The following is a 17,616-nucleotide window of genomic DNA, read 5'->3' as shown; positions in this document are numbered from 1 at the left end:
TTTCCCATACAATAGATAATTATGTGACAGTTCACTCCGTTCCGTTAATTCCATTATAACCCAGGCATAAGTCAGATTGTATCAGCTGACTCGGGTTTAGGTGCCGGTAGGTTTACGTTCTTGACTAATTTCACCTTTAGGGCAGAGTTTTTATTTTACTGTCTGGTCTGCATCTGCTAATCGTTTTAGATTGAACATCTCATTCCAACGCAAAGATAGAAGCTTTTTTTGCCCTCATATTGACCCTAAATCTAATCAGCATTTTACATTGGACACCGGAAATTTTGATCATCGTAAAATGAGTAATGAGGAAAAGTTGGAATACCTGAAAAGCAGAATTGGTGATTTCCCTGATTTTCCAAAGAAAGGCATTCTTTTCCGGTAATTATTTGAACCCACTTTTAATGTTCCACCAACTTATGTTTCTTCTACGTCTTGGTCTTTCAGCGATATTTTCAGCGCATTGACCGATCCCATTGCTTGCAGATACTTGAAGGAATTGCTTGTGCAACAAATTAAACAAAAATATTCAGATGCTGAGATCATCGTTGGGTTAGAATCACGTGGTTTCCTCTTAAACTTGCTGATAGCAACTGAGTTAGGCTTAAGTTGCGCGCCAGTGCGAAAAAAGGGTAAACTGCCTGGCGAAGTAATATCAGTTGAATACGAATTGGAGTATGGCAAGGTATGATGAAAAGTAGAATCGTTTCTCCTGTTAACTTTTAAGCAGTGAATTAATTTTTTAAATAGGATACCTTCGAAATGCAAACAAATGCGATTGAAAAGAATCAGAAGGTGGTAATCGTTGATGATCTACTTGCCACTGGAGGATCTCTGAAGGCTGCGATTGAGTTGGTGCGTAAAGCTGGCGGTGCTGTTATCGGAAGCATTGTAGTGATGGAGTTGGAAGATTTAGCTGGACGTGATAAAATAGATTGTGATGTACTATCTCTGATTAAATACTAAATTAGAGTTTTTCAAAATAATCTGACTGTCAAGGCATAAGGCACATGCTCAGGAAAACTTTAACATAACATATTTACGTATGTAAGTATGTACATATTTGTACTTATAAAAAAGCGAAAGAGAAATCAGCAGTACTAACAAATGTTCCATATTGTATATTAACTTACTAATTAGGGTGTTTGTAAAAGACAGAGTTTTATAGTTTTGTACGTTAGCTAATGAAATATAGATAAAATACGTTATAGTATACATTTGTACAAAGTCAAGCAATCATTATTAGCAACTATACCTAAATCACATTATAATTAGAAATAATAAGCAACAAATTAAATCACCGGGCAAATATTAATGTCTTGTACTTTTTGATAAAGAATAGTCAATCTACTCGAAAATGACTGCTGCCTTGTAAATATCCATTAGGAATTATTCGGGGGCTTACTATATTTTTGTAATGTTTTTATCATGGGTAGAATCATCTGAGTTTAGTTTATTTCGTTTTCGAAGATCGTATTTTTAAATTTATTTTACGCAATTACATATGTATTGAAAAAGTCCCATTTACAGAAGCACCTGTGAAGTGACCCAGGAGCGAAAATGGTTACCGGTGACATCGTCACTAATGAGGATTTAGTGACATGTTGTTGTTGTTGCAGCGGCTACTAAGCCCCGTTCGGGGCGGTTCATCCATCAACGTTGTCGTCAATTTCAGCTAGGGGGAGGCCCATGAAGTGTGCTACTTCCACAGGGGCTGTCCATAGGGACAGGGGCGTTAGCTGAGTGGGATTCTCAGGGCATGTGAAGAGGGGCCGGGAGTCATGTGGCGACTCTCCACATGCCGGGCATTGGTTGGGCACATCCTCGTTGATTCTACTCAGGTAGCTGTTGAGCCTGCTGCAATAGCCAGAGCGAAGTTGAGCTATTGGATTTAGTGACATCGTCGAACTTGCTGTGAATCTAAACGACATATAGCTGACAATGACATTGGTGACAATGTCATGCAGGTGTACTCCTATCAAAGACTTATAACAGACAATGTCTTGCAGCGGTCACTTATAAAAAGTACATTGCAAGACACTGTCGCTTGAATGTCATTAATGATCACTGCATGACTTGGTCATGCAGATGACTTCAACGACGAAATTACCATTTATATGAAAAAGTCATGAACGACTTCCATACAAACGGAGCCCAAAGTCATTTAAGACGTAACTTTTCCGTACAAGACTCTTAAGTGACTAATGCATGACATTCGCTACGGGGGAAGAACAAAATCAAACGACGAAGGAAATTTATTCAAGTTGAACATTTGAAAACAAAAGTAGCTGTTAGTGTTGCCAACTATCGATTTTCAAAAAGTACCAAAAACTTGGAAAAAAGCGTTTTACCACACTAAAAGCACCAAATTTTTTTAAACCAAAGGATGCTTTTTCATAACAGTTTGTATTTAACGATTGAATAGCCTATACACGTGCTATGGTGGCTCATGCTTCCAACGTAATACCGAAGTACTACACATTATAACTGGTATATCTCGAGAAAGAAAAACCAAATCGCAACAAACGAAAATGAGCAAAAAAATGTATGTTTTCATAATATAACCTCAAATATCGCCAAAAACCGTGTTTTTGGCACTTTGAGGTTAGGATATCTCAAAACTCGAATAAATAATACGGTTCTTTGAGCTGAAGAAAAAAGAAAAAGTGGACGTAGTCAATTGTAAACTTTTTTTGGTGCAAATCGCGCGATTTTTTATTACAAATTTCCGCGTGCGGCGCTTTCTCTTTTTTCATATAAAACTATATTTTAATATATATTTAGTCAAATATGATGTGCAGAAACATTTTTTGCTACAAATCATATATCACATTAAGGGTATTTTTGTGCTCTTTCTAATAAACATATTTGTTAATATTATATATTATAATTACGTATTTTTTTACGAAAAACGTAAAAAAAAAATTTCATTGTCTAATTTGCGCAACAAGGTTCCAATTCGGCGTTTGAACGTGGTTGCGCAAATTGGACTTTTCCATCAGTTATACTTAGTTCAGAAATAAAAGAGGCTGGTGCTATGCATTAATGCAACTTGGACCTCGGCCTAAGTGTGTAGAAACAACAATTCAGGTACCGTCAAATTATCGGAAGTAGCCTCCCAATATTTACAAGAGAGGTTAAAGTCCAAAAGAAAATCAATAGGGCTATTCAGGATGTTGTGGAAATGGTCTTGGATTTGCAGTTGGAATTGCATTTGAAAATTTTTTTCTTGCAGTTTATTGTTGTGAATTTACAAATCGTCACCACTCTTTCAGTACTCCTACGAAGTGAATACCTCAATAACTACCGGTAGTCTTACCGAACGATTACCGCAAAACCTACTGGTAGTCTTACCAAGCTATTACCGCAAAACCTACCGGTAGTGTTGCCAAACGATTATCCTATTCAAATGACATTTTTTTCTTATCTTTTAAAAATTTTCATAGTTTTAATTATTTTTTATGTTTTATGTCCCTTACATATTTATNATACCGCAAAACCTACCGGTAATCTTACCAAGCTATTACCGCAAAACCTACCGGTAGTGTTGCCAAACGATTATCCTATTCAAATGACATTTTTTTCTTATCTTTTCAAACTTTTCATAGTTTTAATTATTTTTTATGTTTTATGTCCCTTACATATTTATATCCAAACATATATATATATATACACATAAATAATTTGCGCATAACAGGGTCCACCTCTCCAGAAGCGTTCTTCAGTGTACGTATGTGCGTGTTCTGTTTTAAAAAATAGGTACTTAGTTTCGACCTGGATTTGAATGTTAAAATTATTATTGCAGTGGCGTATTCGTGCACATTCAGCTTTTCTTTCACTTCCATTGCAGCATCTATTGTGAAAAGCGGAAGTACGCTTGCAACTTCCACTATTCCTTCATCAACGATGTCGCCGGTCATTTTTCCAACTGACTGCTGCACCTTCGCCAAAATTACTTTACACTCGCGCATCAATCGATTTTGAGCCATTGTCTCGTTCCTGATAGCCATCTGAAATGGAATAAAATATTACTTTCAAACAGGGTTGCCACTTTGGTAAATTATTATCAAAATTGGTAGAAAAAAATTGGATTGGTAAAAAGGTAAATTTTTGTTCATTTTGGTAGATTTTTGTTAAAGTATTTTGTTTGAAAAACAAATAAAACTTTTCGCTCCCGCTTTATTTCTCGTGGTTATCTTTATATTATAAATTTCTTTCCACATTGTTTGTTATACTAAACTTCCAGCGACTATAAAACTGCATACCAAAAAATTCAGATTAAAAAACTCGAAATTTAGACGAAAATTTTTGTGATTTTTCCAAATGTTTTATATAGCTAGAATCATAATGTAATACTCCTATATTGGCAGTTAGAGCTAGTACCGTCCGAAAACACTACAGTACAGATATATCAATAAATATCAATTTGTTAGAAAATATCAGTCCTATCGGAAAGTGATGTATATATGGTTTATGGAGCTTTCATTTGTCGTATTTTATATTAAGATTTTTAAAAGGAACACATTTTTTCTTTAAGCTGAATAACGGTAAATTGCAAATATCTCGAAAACGTATCCATAGAACAAAAAATTAACCCGATTTTCTTAATCACCGAGCAATTCTTCATAGAAATTGGATAGTGGCGTCTGGAGAACAAAACCAAACTAAAATTTGTGATCCAGTATTATTAAAGATTACGACACTTTGATGTCCGCCATCTTCTAATTAAAAACAGCTGACGGCTGTGACGTCATCCGTACCAATCGCAATAACATTGCAGGATTTTCAAAATTCAAGGCTGTAAAGTCAGGAGCTGTTCCGACGGTGAAAAGCAATAAGGTCTCGCCATCAGATGCATCGCAGCGTAGCCGGATATTAAAGAGAAGTAACAAAAAAATGGTCGCTGACTTACTCAAAAGTCAGCAACACTGAATCGAATATACTTATATATCAAGTTTTATTTATTCAATGCATTAAATAGCGAAAACTTACATATTTTATTATTTCAAGTATAGCACAAACGATACTCGATACTTTTTTCTCATTCGCGAAATGTCGTAACCTTTATATCCTTAAACCATGCAAGTGAAGTACGATCAGAGCGCGACCGACCGAACGCGCTATTGAGATTATGCTATAAGTACGGTGACCATTCGTACCGATTTTGGCGGGACAGTACCGATTCTGAGAAAATTGTCCAGCTGAATATTTTTGAAAAGTCGGGACGTATAAGTATCCCGATTTTTCTTATTTGTACCGATTAGTTCCGATTTTTCTGTGTTTTCCTTTTCCTTGCACTCTGGTCCAAAAACAATTTTTCGTACAAACGTGACAGCACCACGTTCGTTATCACAAACAACATAGAATATAAGGGAGCCATAAACATAGCCAGCATCCTTATTTTCTGTCATCTTTGGTTATGTTTTATTCTGACAAACTGTCGCTGTATGGCAGTCTTCCATTACTGTCACTGTTTTTTAAGGTTTTTGTAATGATTTGTTAATTTTTTTTAATGAACCAATTTTAACTTGATTTTAGTGGAATTATGAAAAATAATACTAATTCCATTAAAAAAAGTCATGGAAGTATAAATAGTCACCTTTCGATTATTTAATGTTTATTATTATTAATATGAAAGTGAAAGACTATGTAAGTCAAAATTTCATTTTGTACAAAAATGAGCAAATTCGACAAAGTTTCATCAAAATTTTTAGCTTTTTAATTAGATTTGTACGAAGCATTCTGAGTATGCAGTTTTGTAGCCCATTCGACTCAAAGTGCAAATTTTAAATGACTAGGACCTACCGTTGATTATTACATTTTTTATTTTTTTTTTTGAAAGTGTTGCTCATTTTTTCTATAAAAAAAAAAAAAAAATGGTTGGAACGTATGCAAGAAAATGCGCGAACAAAATATTTCCAAAAATCGACGGTAAGTCCAAACTACTTCAAACGTGTACTTTATTATACTAAAGTTTAATGGTCAACATTTGTTAAAATTCGTCTAATCTTTTTTTATGTTCTACCAGTTTGAAATTTTGATTTACGTGTTTTTTAACCGACTTCCAAAAAAGGAGGAGGTTATCAGTTCGTCGGAATATTTTTTATTTATTTATTTTTTTTATGTATGTTACCGCATAACTTTGGACCACGTGAACGGATTTCGATAATTCTTATTGCACGGTAGTGTCTCACAGGCGGTCCCACACTAATCGGGTCCGATCACTGGATCATGAAATATATAAATAATAAACATTTGTAAACAAATCAAAGTAGCCAAAACTTGCTAAAGGGTCTTTTCCCTATTTACATTCTCACCACCGTATATACATATGTGGGTACACATCTTTTCGATAATTTTTCAAGTTTGTTCCCTTTTTTTTGTTTTAAATAAAACTGTAATAAAATATGTTATGTCTTTTTATTCTAGAAACAAAATTGTATGTTCGGATCCGATGCTTTAGAAATGTCCCGATTTTTGCTCACTTAAATCTGGTCACTGTAGCCTGTAGCTATAAGCCGCTCACCGCTCAGCCACCTTTCCTATAAACCAAATTTTCGAAATCCGTTCACGTGGTCCAAAGTTATGGTCTGCTTATGGCAACTTAACGTAACTTACGGCTCTCTCTTAAAAATTCTGTTAAATGGGTGTTGCTTATAATTGAACAGCCGAAACTTAACGTAACTTAACGCCACTTCGAAATCTATTTCATTTTGATTATTTAAGTTCTATGTTCCGGTAACATACATGAAAAAAATAAATAAATAAAATATTGCGATAAACTGACAACCTTCCTCAATTTTTGAAGTCGGTTAATAACAATAAAAACACCTATGACGATAAGTATAACGACATCGAAAACTAATTAGAGCAAAAAGGCTATTTCCCCACCAAATATCTTTTATTTTCTTTCTTGAGCCGACTATTGTAGTATACTTGGAATGGCTTTACGATTCGCAACTTCAAATGGTTTTGTTTACAAACAAAAAAACGGAAGCTTTGTCAGCCTAATAAACAGATACCACTACGTAGGCATGCATATGCAATTGTATAACAAAAGAGGAGAAGCCGCGAGAACACTCTGTAAAAGCACAGAGCGCTTGGTGTCTCCATAGAGAGCGACTAAGGCCACATAAATTCGACTTAAAAAAAACGCAACGATGGAGAGTGATAAGACTTTTCCGCTCATTGCCGAGGTGCTTTTCCTGCTCCCTTATCAACAATAACAATACCAAAATGTGCCAAAATCCCAAATCTGCAGGCGCTTTACGTTTTTAAGGGTAGTAAAAAAGCTTTTTCTATTTACATTAGAAGGGGCGCTGTTGCCAACAGCATATTTTGAAACAATGTCGCAAATTTTACCAATTTGATTAAATAATTCAAAATTAATAACAATTTTGTGTTTAATACTCTAATAAATTTTAAGAGTGCTCTACAATCATGCGAATTTGTGACAGTTGTTATTGCGCAAGAACAATTAAAAAATTATTGGTTTAACTAGAATTTAATTATTGGCAACTGTCAATCAATGAAGCCCACGAACGGGCAGACTGAGTACTAATGAGGGGAGTGGCGGCGGGCGACATCGCATTCGAATACTTTAGAGCACTTACAATGGCTGTGTACATTTTAACGTTAGTTTTGTGGTGCAGTGAGCAACACCGTTATTTGGCATTGCCGTGGAGACGAGGCGGCTGGGGTTGTGGGCTTGCCGTTGCCGTTGCCGTTGCTGGGGCCGTTGCTGTTTTTATGAGATTTGCGCGCTTTTGTTATTGTAGCAATTGCTGGCACGTCCGTATGTAGTTGTTGTTTGCGGCATTTGTTGCCTGGCACTAGCCACATATGTATGGACATAGGTATGTATGTTCCTTTATACATACATATGTATGTAGGTACAAACATAGTTAAAACACATGCGCCGCGCAGTGGCTCTTGGCTTTTGCGGGCTTTGCCAAAAGTACTCGCACTAATTTCGATTCAGTACACTTTCACACGAGCGCGAGCGTTTTGCAGAGCGGATCATAAAATTTGCAATTTCACATTTACACATTTTCAAGAATAAAATATTTGTACATACATACTACATTTATGTTTATATAAACTACATGAAGTGGCTAAGGTGCGCAACAACAAATCACAATAATTAAAACCAAAAAAAGGAGGAGCTTTGAAGTATTAGAAATATTAGAGGAAAATTTACATACATATGCACATACATATGTCGCGTATGTATGCGTACATATTTAGTGCAAATACTTCTATGAATAAGAATAAAATTAGTGAAATATAAATAAACGTGAGCAAAAATGATTCATAGCGGATTTGGTGTTTGGTGCTACTGAAAAAAAAATATAAGAAACTGTATGTGAATATTTTATTGATTAAGTTTTCTGTGGCTCTTAACGACTGGACATTCATTTCCTTTCAGCTTTTTGACAAAATGAGCTGAAGTGTGTGCATACATACTAGAGGGCTGCATGAATTCTTTCAAAACGGCTTATGAATTATTCATATACAAAGCGAATGAATGATTTTGGTTAAAATTTTTTTTTTTGAATATGCGTGAATACCTGTTCTGTTATATGTGTCGACATTACAATATTCTAACAAAGTAAAAATAAATTGAATTGAAGTTAGTGAATTTTTTTTTTATAAATATCCAACAATCAAATTCAAATTAGTTCATAAGTTTATTGAAATACATGTGTATCCCAATGTCAGACGAAAGAGATTTAAAAAGATTTTAGTTTGAAAATACTTTCGAAAAGGAATTTCAAAAATGAGAGCTTAAATTATCAGTTTTATTTTTTTTTAAATTAAGAACTTTTGCGAGACTTCTCTTCACTCAGAAACGGCTGCACTGTTGAAATATGACACTCGGATCTCTTATGACTCTGACTAACATTTGAAATATTATTTAAGTTTTTGAAGTTAAATTTTGGGCGTTTTAATGCCATGCGGGTTTCAGTAGTAGATATTAACATGCGTGAGGTTGAATGGTGACCTAAGGGTCTATCGTTTAGGGTTTTAGGAGTTAGGGAGTTAGATAATGCCGAAGGCATATTAGGACTGTGTTCCTCTGTCATTTCCTGGAATGACATCTCATTCGATCAGAAGGTGTAGAATAACAGAAACAGCAGAGATCGTTGACCAAATGCCTAATTTATGCAAGTGACCCTTCATTGATACTTTTTTCAGCCAAAACCCGCTATGATTAGATGTATAGTTTGGTATTTTTGGTGGTGTTAATTGCCAGGCCCTAACCAAATAAAGTCGTTTACTATCTACAAAAATGCTATCGCTATATGGCGTTAGAGTAGATTTATTTAATGAATTTCATTAGAGATAAAACAAAAAAAAAATAAATAAAAAAAAAAATATAATATACCATATATAACTGATAACGATCTGAAGAGGATAAAAAGAGCGATGACTTTATTTTAATAGACAACACTGTATGTAAATATACATACATACATACATACATATGTATATAGAAATACATTCCCATAACAATGCAAAAATACATACATATGTATGTATGCACTACCTCAAAATACCTATAGACCTAAATAACAAATGTGCATACAGCTTGTGTGAAGAATTTAAGCGATTATTTTAATTATTATTTTACGATAATTGAGGCAATTGTAGCGAAGTAAATTAAATCACGCGCGGATGACATATATGTATATATACATACATAGATACGTATGCACACATGTATCATTAATGAATACCTTTTTCTGTATATATGTACGTATTTAAAAAATAAAGTCCGCTCCCGTTGCAAAAATATCTCAAGTAATCGCATTCACCAACTAAATTATTCAACAACAAATCTGTGGTGGTGGTGGTGGTGGTGGTGGTGGCGGCAGTTTGACTATAGCTATTTTCGACGCAGCGAATTGATTCTTAAAAAGCAATGAACTGAAACTACATAAAGATGTCATCAAGCATTTCCGATGCCTGAACGCAGTGACGACGCTAAATTAACAGCGTCTAAAAAACAGCAGCCAATTAAAGACGTCAAGTCGAATTCAATAAAAGTGATTTATTTATTTTTTTAGTGTTTTCGCCGATATTCTAAGCAAAACATTCCCAACCACATTATTTATTACATATATGTATGTACATATATGTATACATTAACAATGACAATGCTATAAATAAATATAAGCAAATCCCCCCACCTTACTCTTGTCTATAAAACCACCGTAAATATTTTTGGTCGATCACAAAGGCCAAAACAAAATGCGTGAACAAGCGAAAGTTGTTCTAAAATAAAACATTTTTCAAAAGCTGCAATATCTACATACATACAAACAAAAAAATTATGAGTTGGACACGAAAATTGTGCACTCCAACAACCGTTTTTTGTTTGTTTGTTTGTTTGTTTTAATGTTAATGAATGAATGAATTGGTGAATGCGCAGCTGCTGACAAACTTGCTCATAAGTGTACATACATACCACATACATACATACCACCAAGCTGTATATAAGTAAGAAATTACACCAACAAATTATTTGCAGATATCCGTACTGTCATTGGTATGAGTTACAACAAACACATCATTTTGACGCAATGCCCTCCACGGCGAAAAAATTAGCTGTCGCCCCGACACCACCTTGTTAAATACACCTTGGCAGCCACAGTAGCGCGCGGCCACGGTTTGTTAGGCTGCCTGGCTGGAGGGCTGGATGGCTGGTTGTCGTGCACCACTACTGGACGACAGTAAAGGCTCTGTTATGCATACTTGGCATTGCATGCACTGCTATACCATTTTTACGTAGAAATCAAAAACCAACAGACTTTTACGTATGTAATACTGTGCGTTGGGTAACCGCTTACACACGAAGCTCATTTAACAGATTCCTTATGTGACAACGCTCAAGCAATGCCAAGTATGCATAACGGAGCCTTAAGAAATCAATAAAACTTGGTTTTCATATTTTTGATGGCTGCGCTTGGTTTACATTTCTTGTGGCATTGTGTCTTCTGTGTTGCCTGTGCGCTTTGCGCTTTTACATACCCTGCAAAAAATTGTGCGACTAATCTCTATAAAGAGTATTCCGAGATTACTCTCAATCGGGTACAATTGGGCATTAATTAGTCGCAACTAGTCTCATACGGGTACTAATGGGGATCAATTAGTCTCGACTCATCCCTTACGGGTATAATTGGAGATCAATTATTCCCCGACTCATCTCTAACGGGTACTATTAACGATTTAATGATATGTACGCACTTAGTCAATGAAATTTCATGTGCGGCGTTGGCACACAGAGAGAGTATTCGCCTAACAAAACTGAGCAACCCGGTTCGAATCTGAGCTGGCGCAAATTTTTATTTTAATTTTTTTAAAGTTACTAGTCGCTATTTGTACCCGTTCGGGTATAAAGGGGAACAATTAGTCTCTTCATAGGACATTCTCGAACAAAAGCGAACAGTTCATTCCATATAAAGAGATCAAAAGTGGTATTAGTCGCATGTTCCTTTGCGATTGCTCCCGGAGTCATCCCGGATTAGTCGCATTTTTTGCAGGGTAATTTCCTTCCGCTTCCGTTGTAGTGGTGTAAAGCAGTGATTCCCAAAGTGGTCCAAGTGGACCCTCAAGGGTCCACGGGAGACTCGACGGGGGTCTACGTTGGTGTGAAAAAATATGGGGTTGCACGAGTTGTAAGTCAGGGTCCACGAAAATTAATCTTATGGTTGCTTGGTAGCCCCTATATTTAACTTAAAGTTTTTTGAGTGGTGTATATTGCTCCTGACGCACTTCTGCACTTACCGTCACTTTATGCCCACATACGTGTGGACGCCTTAAAAGTCACCTGCAGAATAAAAAGAAACGGATGTTGGTGTAACTCTCAGTGGGGGGAGGTNTCTTATGGTTGCTTGGTAGCCCCTATATTTAACTTAAAGTTTTTTGAGTGGTGTATATTGCTCCTGACGCACTTCTGCACTTACCGTCACTTTATGCCCACATACGTGTGGACGCCTTAAAAGTCACCTGCAGAATAAAAAGAAACGGATGTTGGTGTAATTCTCAGTGGGGGGAGGTGGAAATCGCTGGCGGCAGAGATTTGAGCATTTGTGTCTATTCAATGCTACACGATAGTACGCCACCATACCTTTGCTGAAGAGATTCTATAATGTTGAGTTCCCCGAGGCTGAATGCTGGTTTAATTCCAGCACTGAGCCACACTGCGCACACCTTACTGATGGCTCCAAAACTGACTCTGGGTCAGGATCTTGGGTCTTTTTCGAAGTAATGGTAATAAGCAGGGAACGGATTTTTAAAAAAAGGCGAAAAAAGGCAAAATAAAATAGCGAAAAAGGCAGGAAAAGGCCCTAGGTGTTGCAAAAAAAGCAACATAAGGTACTAAAAAAGACAGAAAATACGAAGAACAATCAAAAAATACATTTATTTTAGAAATGTTTATATTACAAGTAAAAAGAGAAAAACTATGAACTAGTTTCATTATGGCTGCGTTTCTTTATACATTGCGGATAATCCCATTTCACAGCCGGAATAAAAAGAATGCGTTTGAAATATACGTTAACATATCATCAGGAACGTTCTAAAGAATAAGTAAACGAAAAAGTTTATTCCAAACGTTCAGAATGAATAAAAAAATTCAGCTTATATGAAAAATTTGTACTTTGAATCTTTGACTATTTTATCCCTTCGAGTTTCTAACTCATAAAACTTTAATCTGTATAGTTGTAGTAACATTGAACCACAAGATGCATTTTGAAGTTTTCTGGCAGCATTTTCATTGGATTTTCGCGAAAAAAAACCTTGAATGCACTAAATGTGCGCTCGACGTAAGCTGATACAAGTGGAGCCCAATTTAAATATGGAACTTTTGAAAAGTTCATATTATCAGGAATAAGGGAGTTTTCCTCGCCCTTTACAATTTTATCCACATCCCTTATTGTCTTCAAGCCTACGTTAGCTGAGAAAACGGCATTGAATTTTTCCAACACCAATTTGGCAAGAGGTCCCTGCGCTTCTAAATATAAGCTGCATGGGCATGTGTATATTTTTTAATCTTAAAAAAAAAAAATTTAAATGCTATAATCACTTTTTTAAAGGTAGAAAATGCAAAAAAGGCAAATATCTTAAAAAAGGCAAAAAAAGGCAACATCAAATGTGTACATATGGAACCTGGGAAAGCTAAATCGTGGACATTCTTAATCGAATGTACTCTATCTCTTTAGCAGAAAAAAAGGCAATTTCCATAAAATCCGTTCCCTGGTAATAACGCTATCGCTCGGAGTGCCCTTAAAAAATATAACTCCTTAGAGCGAGAGAGTACTTTGACAGCTTTACGAGCTCTATTTTTTAAACTTGCAAGTGATAATCAGATTATTTTATTAAATGGAACACAAGAAAATACTTTATTTTTATTTTTGCCACTCCGAATTTAGCTTGGAACTCGCTCGCGATGCAAATTTACATCCTTAGTTCTAATCTTCACATTTGTTGACAAGCTTTGCGAATATGTTAGAAATTTAGCAGCGGAGGTCCAACGAAACCATTGGAGTTTTGAATGGGGTCTACGAGAAAAAAAGTTTGGGAACCTCTGGTGCAAAGTAAGGGCAAGCCGCCATTAAAATATGTTTACCAGCGCTGCATGCATGGCTTGACGGTTAAGTAGTTAGAAATGAAATAATAGGGAATTCACATGAGGCGATTTTTAACAACTTTTAGTTGAAAGCAACAATCGCCTGGTGTAAACGGCCATTCAACTAATCGCTTTGAATGAAGTTGGTCGGCTGCCTACTTTCGTTCAACTTTTGATTCAACTAATCGCCTGTGAAAGTTGAATCATGTAAATTGCCTACAAGTATAACAATGAGTGCAGAATTTTTTCAGAATTTTCTTTAGTTTTCGTACAGAAGTTTCTTTACGAGGTCGTGTCAACCACTTCATCTAATGTCCACTGAAGATTTGTAAAAAAATCCTTACATAAATGAAGATTTCGGGAACTTTGGTTTGCAGGGATTTTGTAGTATTTGCATACGTAAGTATGTAAATGTAATGTACTTGCTAGTTGCATTTGACAATTTATTTGCAAATACGTTAAGTGCAGAAAAAAATAAAATATTGAAATTTCTAATAAGACGTGTATGGAAAGTTCCATATTTGTTCATTGGGAGTGTCTCCTCCCAATCGGCAGAGGGAACTCGTCGGTTCTCGCAAATTTGGACATAGGTTGAACAGTACATAGATGAGTTTCAGAGACCTCACAATCATCTCATTTGATCAATACCTTTAATAATTTTACTTTCAAACTCGAATATCGGCAAAAGTAATGATTTTAGATCTAAAAGAAGACTAGCCTTTTGCTAAAGCATAAATCTCAGCCTGGAAGAAGCTGCAGTTATTTCGGGCTAGAGCACAACGCTGGTTTCTTACTCCATCTTTAGGCCACATGATGGAAAAGTGCAAACAATGTTTCTCAACAGTGTTGATAGACAATGTTTCTTCGTGTTTTTTGACGTAGAATACGTCTTACCTTAAGGTATGGGGGCTATGTTCAAATGTTGTAGTTGTAATTTTTAGAGCTTCACAAAAACGCTTATTGCGCGAGAACTAATAAAGCGATTTCAAAGAAAAGTNTAATTGCATATTTCAGATTCCTCGCACCCGAAAACGCCCAAAGGCCTTTTGATGGTATAAATATTTTCATTTAAATCAATTTCAAATGTTTTAAATGCTGCTCTGCGACCACCAACTTCAAATTGATAAAAACGCTTGAAATCGCCAACCTGGAAAAACTGAGAAATTACTTCTCTATATTCAATCCAGATTTTCAGAAAGGCACGGTTACACCTATACCCCAGCCGACTACCGAACAAGTGTAAGGAATGCTTCCGGTTCTCAACTTACTTCTTCTTTGTTTAAGACCCTGTGTGGGCAATTTAGAAAATACTTAATTGCATTGCAGGTGTCAAAGGCAGTCTTAAGTGGCGTTCTTAAGACTCTTGATTTTTGGCTTCAGTCTAATTCGATGTTCCAAAAGCAATCAGTCCACCAGTTCGTCAAGCACATCTCTTGCAGAGGACGTTTAGAGCAGTTTCGCTTTCGCTGCAGACCCTCCAGACGCTAGCTAGCGCAACTTCCATTCTCTGTCTAGGTAGAGTCTTTACCGAGATCCCCAATAGAGTATCTGTATCTTTTTATTGGTCTGCGGTATAAAAGCTAACGATGGAATTTCTTCTAAAAGATGCCCCTGATATAAGTTGGCCATTTGGAGCTATAAAAAAAAGGGTATTTGTGCTTCAGGCTCTGGAGCTAAGATCGTCGTTCTGCAGTCGACCGATTGTTGACACGCAAACCGTGGGATTACCAATTTTTTTATGCACCATATTGAGCAGAATAACTTTTAATCGGTCTGACTATAGGCGTGTACCCAAAGTATCGACACTTTCCGAAAACGTTCAGTCTTTCATTTACCTACTCGATATACATATCATCGATGTTTTTGCAAATCCGCCCATCGACCAGTTGCAAAACCGCCTAAATCGCCATTGTGGCAAAAATGAGATTTGGTAACCCTGATCTCCAGGCATCGAGATTTATGCATAAAAATCGTTAAATCGTTATTAAAATAACAGATTTGTAAAATAATAGCTTGAGAAAACACTGCCTATCAAGGCAATGCCTTCAATGATTAAACCGTTTTTTCGCTCCTGTAAAATTTGAGTGCCGTAAGATAGGCGGTTTTGCAGTTGGACGATGGGCGGTTTTGCAAAAACATCGACGATATGTATGTTTATTAGTTTTCCACGTCAGGTACTTATCCAGAGTTACTATCGCGAAAAGACTAAGGTTAACCTACGTATATATGTATGTATTTGTGTATATGTATGTACATATGTATGCAGTGGCGGATTTAAATATTTGCCGCCCCTAGGCAATTCATAACTTGCCGCCCTTTTTTCACGAAAAAAAAAAAATATATATATATATCAAATATGATTGTTATTGTCAGTGCTTTATTACAATATAGTAAAACACGATGTATTCTGCACTGAAATGCTTTAGAGGTTTGGACAAGTAGAATCCAATTATCAGGACATTGAAGTAGCGCTATGCGAGTATACAAAATAAAATCGCTCATCCGGAAGATTTTTTGACCTCGCGCAAGACAAACAGAAGACCATACACAGATACACTGCCTAATTTGACATACGACGGAAGCTGACCTTCAGATTATTCACGTTATGATACACTTATGAAAAACTGGTGGGCTTGGAATCAAGAATTTTCTCGAAAATGCACGCTCGTTTTTCGGCAGTGTTGTCAAGTGTGGTAACCTTTTAGATGATTCTCGTTCTCGGGGCAGCGTGTCGGCTGTTTCTTTGCGTCACGCGCAGGCGCGCCGTCAGGTTTCTAAGCCGCGTGAATGAAAGTTAAATGGAAATTTCAACGACTGCTATACTAAGGAAAAATTCGCAGCGTAATTCTAATTTTGAATTGTATTGAATGAGATGAATCATTAATAATATTTTACAGACACAAACACAATTTCAAGTGCAGCTGATTCCAAATAAATTTTTTTCTTTTAATTTAGCTGTCTTAAATTTTGCCGCCCCTTAATTCTGCCGCCCTAGGCTTCAGCCTATGTTGCCTGTACGATAAATCCGCCACTGTATGTATGTATGCAGATAGATACAAATATATGTATGTACATATGTACATAAATATGAATATACTTTTCTGTATGCTTTCCGGGTTCGATGCGTGCATGCCAAAGTTGGTTGGCAGCTGATTGCATTTCTCTGTAACATGCAACCGATGCACACAAGGCAAAAACGACGATTCAGCTGGACAAAAATAATTAAGTGATAAAATTGATTTGTGGTGTGGGAAATTAATATTATATGATGCTTTAAAACTATCTAAGCGAAAATAACGGCATTAACAACAATATAAATTTACCGACCCCTGCGAAAAATGGTTTTATTCACTTTGATATGAAACATGATATTTACATGAAATAAATAATAGTAAGACAAAAACATTGTACAGGTAGACCTCGGACAACTCAGGGGCTTTGTCTTCTTCTTCTTTTTTGGCGCTGTAACCGCCTAAGCGATTTTGGCCGAGTTCAGCAAGGCACGCCAGTCGTTTCTCGGCTGTGCCAACTGACGCCAATTGGAAACGCCAAGTGAAGCCAAGTCCTTCTCCACCTGATCTCTCCATCGCAGTGGGGGCCTCCCTCTTCCTCTGCTACCACAGCGGGTTCCGAGTTGAATACTTTCAGAGCTGGAGCGTCGGTGTGAATTCGAACGACATGGCCAAGCCAGCGGAGCCGCTGTATTTTAATTCGCTGCACTATGTCCATATCGTTGTAAAGCTCATACAGCTCATCGTTCCATCGTCTGCGGTACTCGCCGTCGCCGACGCGTAAAGGCCCGTAAATCTTCCGCAAAATCTTTCTCTCAAACACTCCAAGAGCCGCCGCATCGGATGTTGTCATTGTCCACGCTTCTGCGCCATATACCAGCACGGGCATGATGATTGACTTATAGAGCGTGGTTTTCGTACGTCGAGAGAGGACTTTACTCCTGAATTGCCTACTCAGTCCAAAGTAGCACT

At 36.5% G+C, this 17,616-nt stretch overlaps 2 protein-coding genes across 4 annotated transcripts in view; both read left to right on the top strand.

The window, feature by feature from the left end:
* The first annotated feature begins 85 nt into the window (after positions 1-85).
* Positions 86-1,311, top strand: Aprt (adenine phosphoribosyltransferase). Its single transcript, XM_017616446.1, has 3 exons — positions 86-381; positions 448-685; positions 751-1,311. Exons 1-3 carry the CDS (start codon positions 299-301, stop codon positions 964-966), a joined length of 537 nt encoding a protein of 178 aa, XP_017471935.1. The 5' UTR covers positions 86-298; the 3' UTR covers positions 967-1,311.
* A 6,639-nt stretch (positions 1,312-7,950) lies between these two features.
* LOC108363159 (carbohydrate sulfotransferase 9) overlaps positions 7,951-17,616 on the top strand; it is a 30,977-nt gene continuing 21,311 nt past the window's right edge. Inside the window, exon 1 of one of the 3 annotated variants that reach the window (XM_017616440.1) lies at positions 7,951-8,119. The gene's annotated coding sequence lies outside the window, so the exon portion shown is untranslated. Of the gene's footprint in view, positions 8,173-17,616 lie in introns of all 3 variants that reach the window. The other 2 variants (XM_017616439.1, XM_017616441.1) reach the window with 2 other exon arrangements.

Source organism: Rhagoletis zephyria, unplaced genomic scaffold, assembly GCF_001687245.7.
Source record: "Rhagoletis zephyria isolate East Lansing unplaced genomic scaffold, Rhagoletis_zephyria_1.1 Rzeph_scaffold_01204, whole genome shotgun sequence".
Classification (NCBI taxonomy): domain Eukaryota; kingdom Metazoa; phylum Arthropoda; class Insecta; order Diptera; family Tephritidae; genus Rhagoletis; species Rhagoletis zephyria.
This window is presented reverse-complemented; position numbering and strand designations above follow the sequence as displayed.

Coding starts and splice junctions, on each gene's coding strand:
- Aprt (XM_017616446.1), top strand. CDS start 299: ATGAGTAATGAGGAAAAGTTGGAATACCTGAAAAGCAGAATTGGTGAT. Junction 382..447: donor AAGAAAGGCATTCTTTTCCG/GTAATTATTTGA, acceptor TTGGTCTTTCAG/CGATATTTTCAGCGCATTGA. Junction 686..750: donor ACGAATTGGAGTATGGCAAG/GTATGATGAAAA, acceptor TTTTTTAAATAG/GATACCTTCGAAATGCAAAC.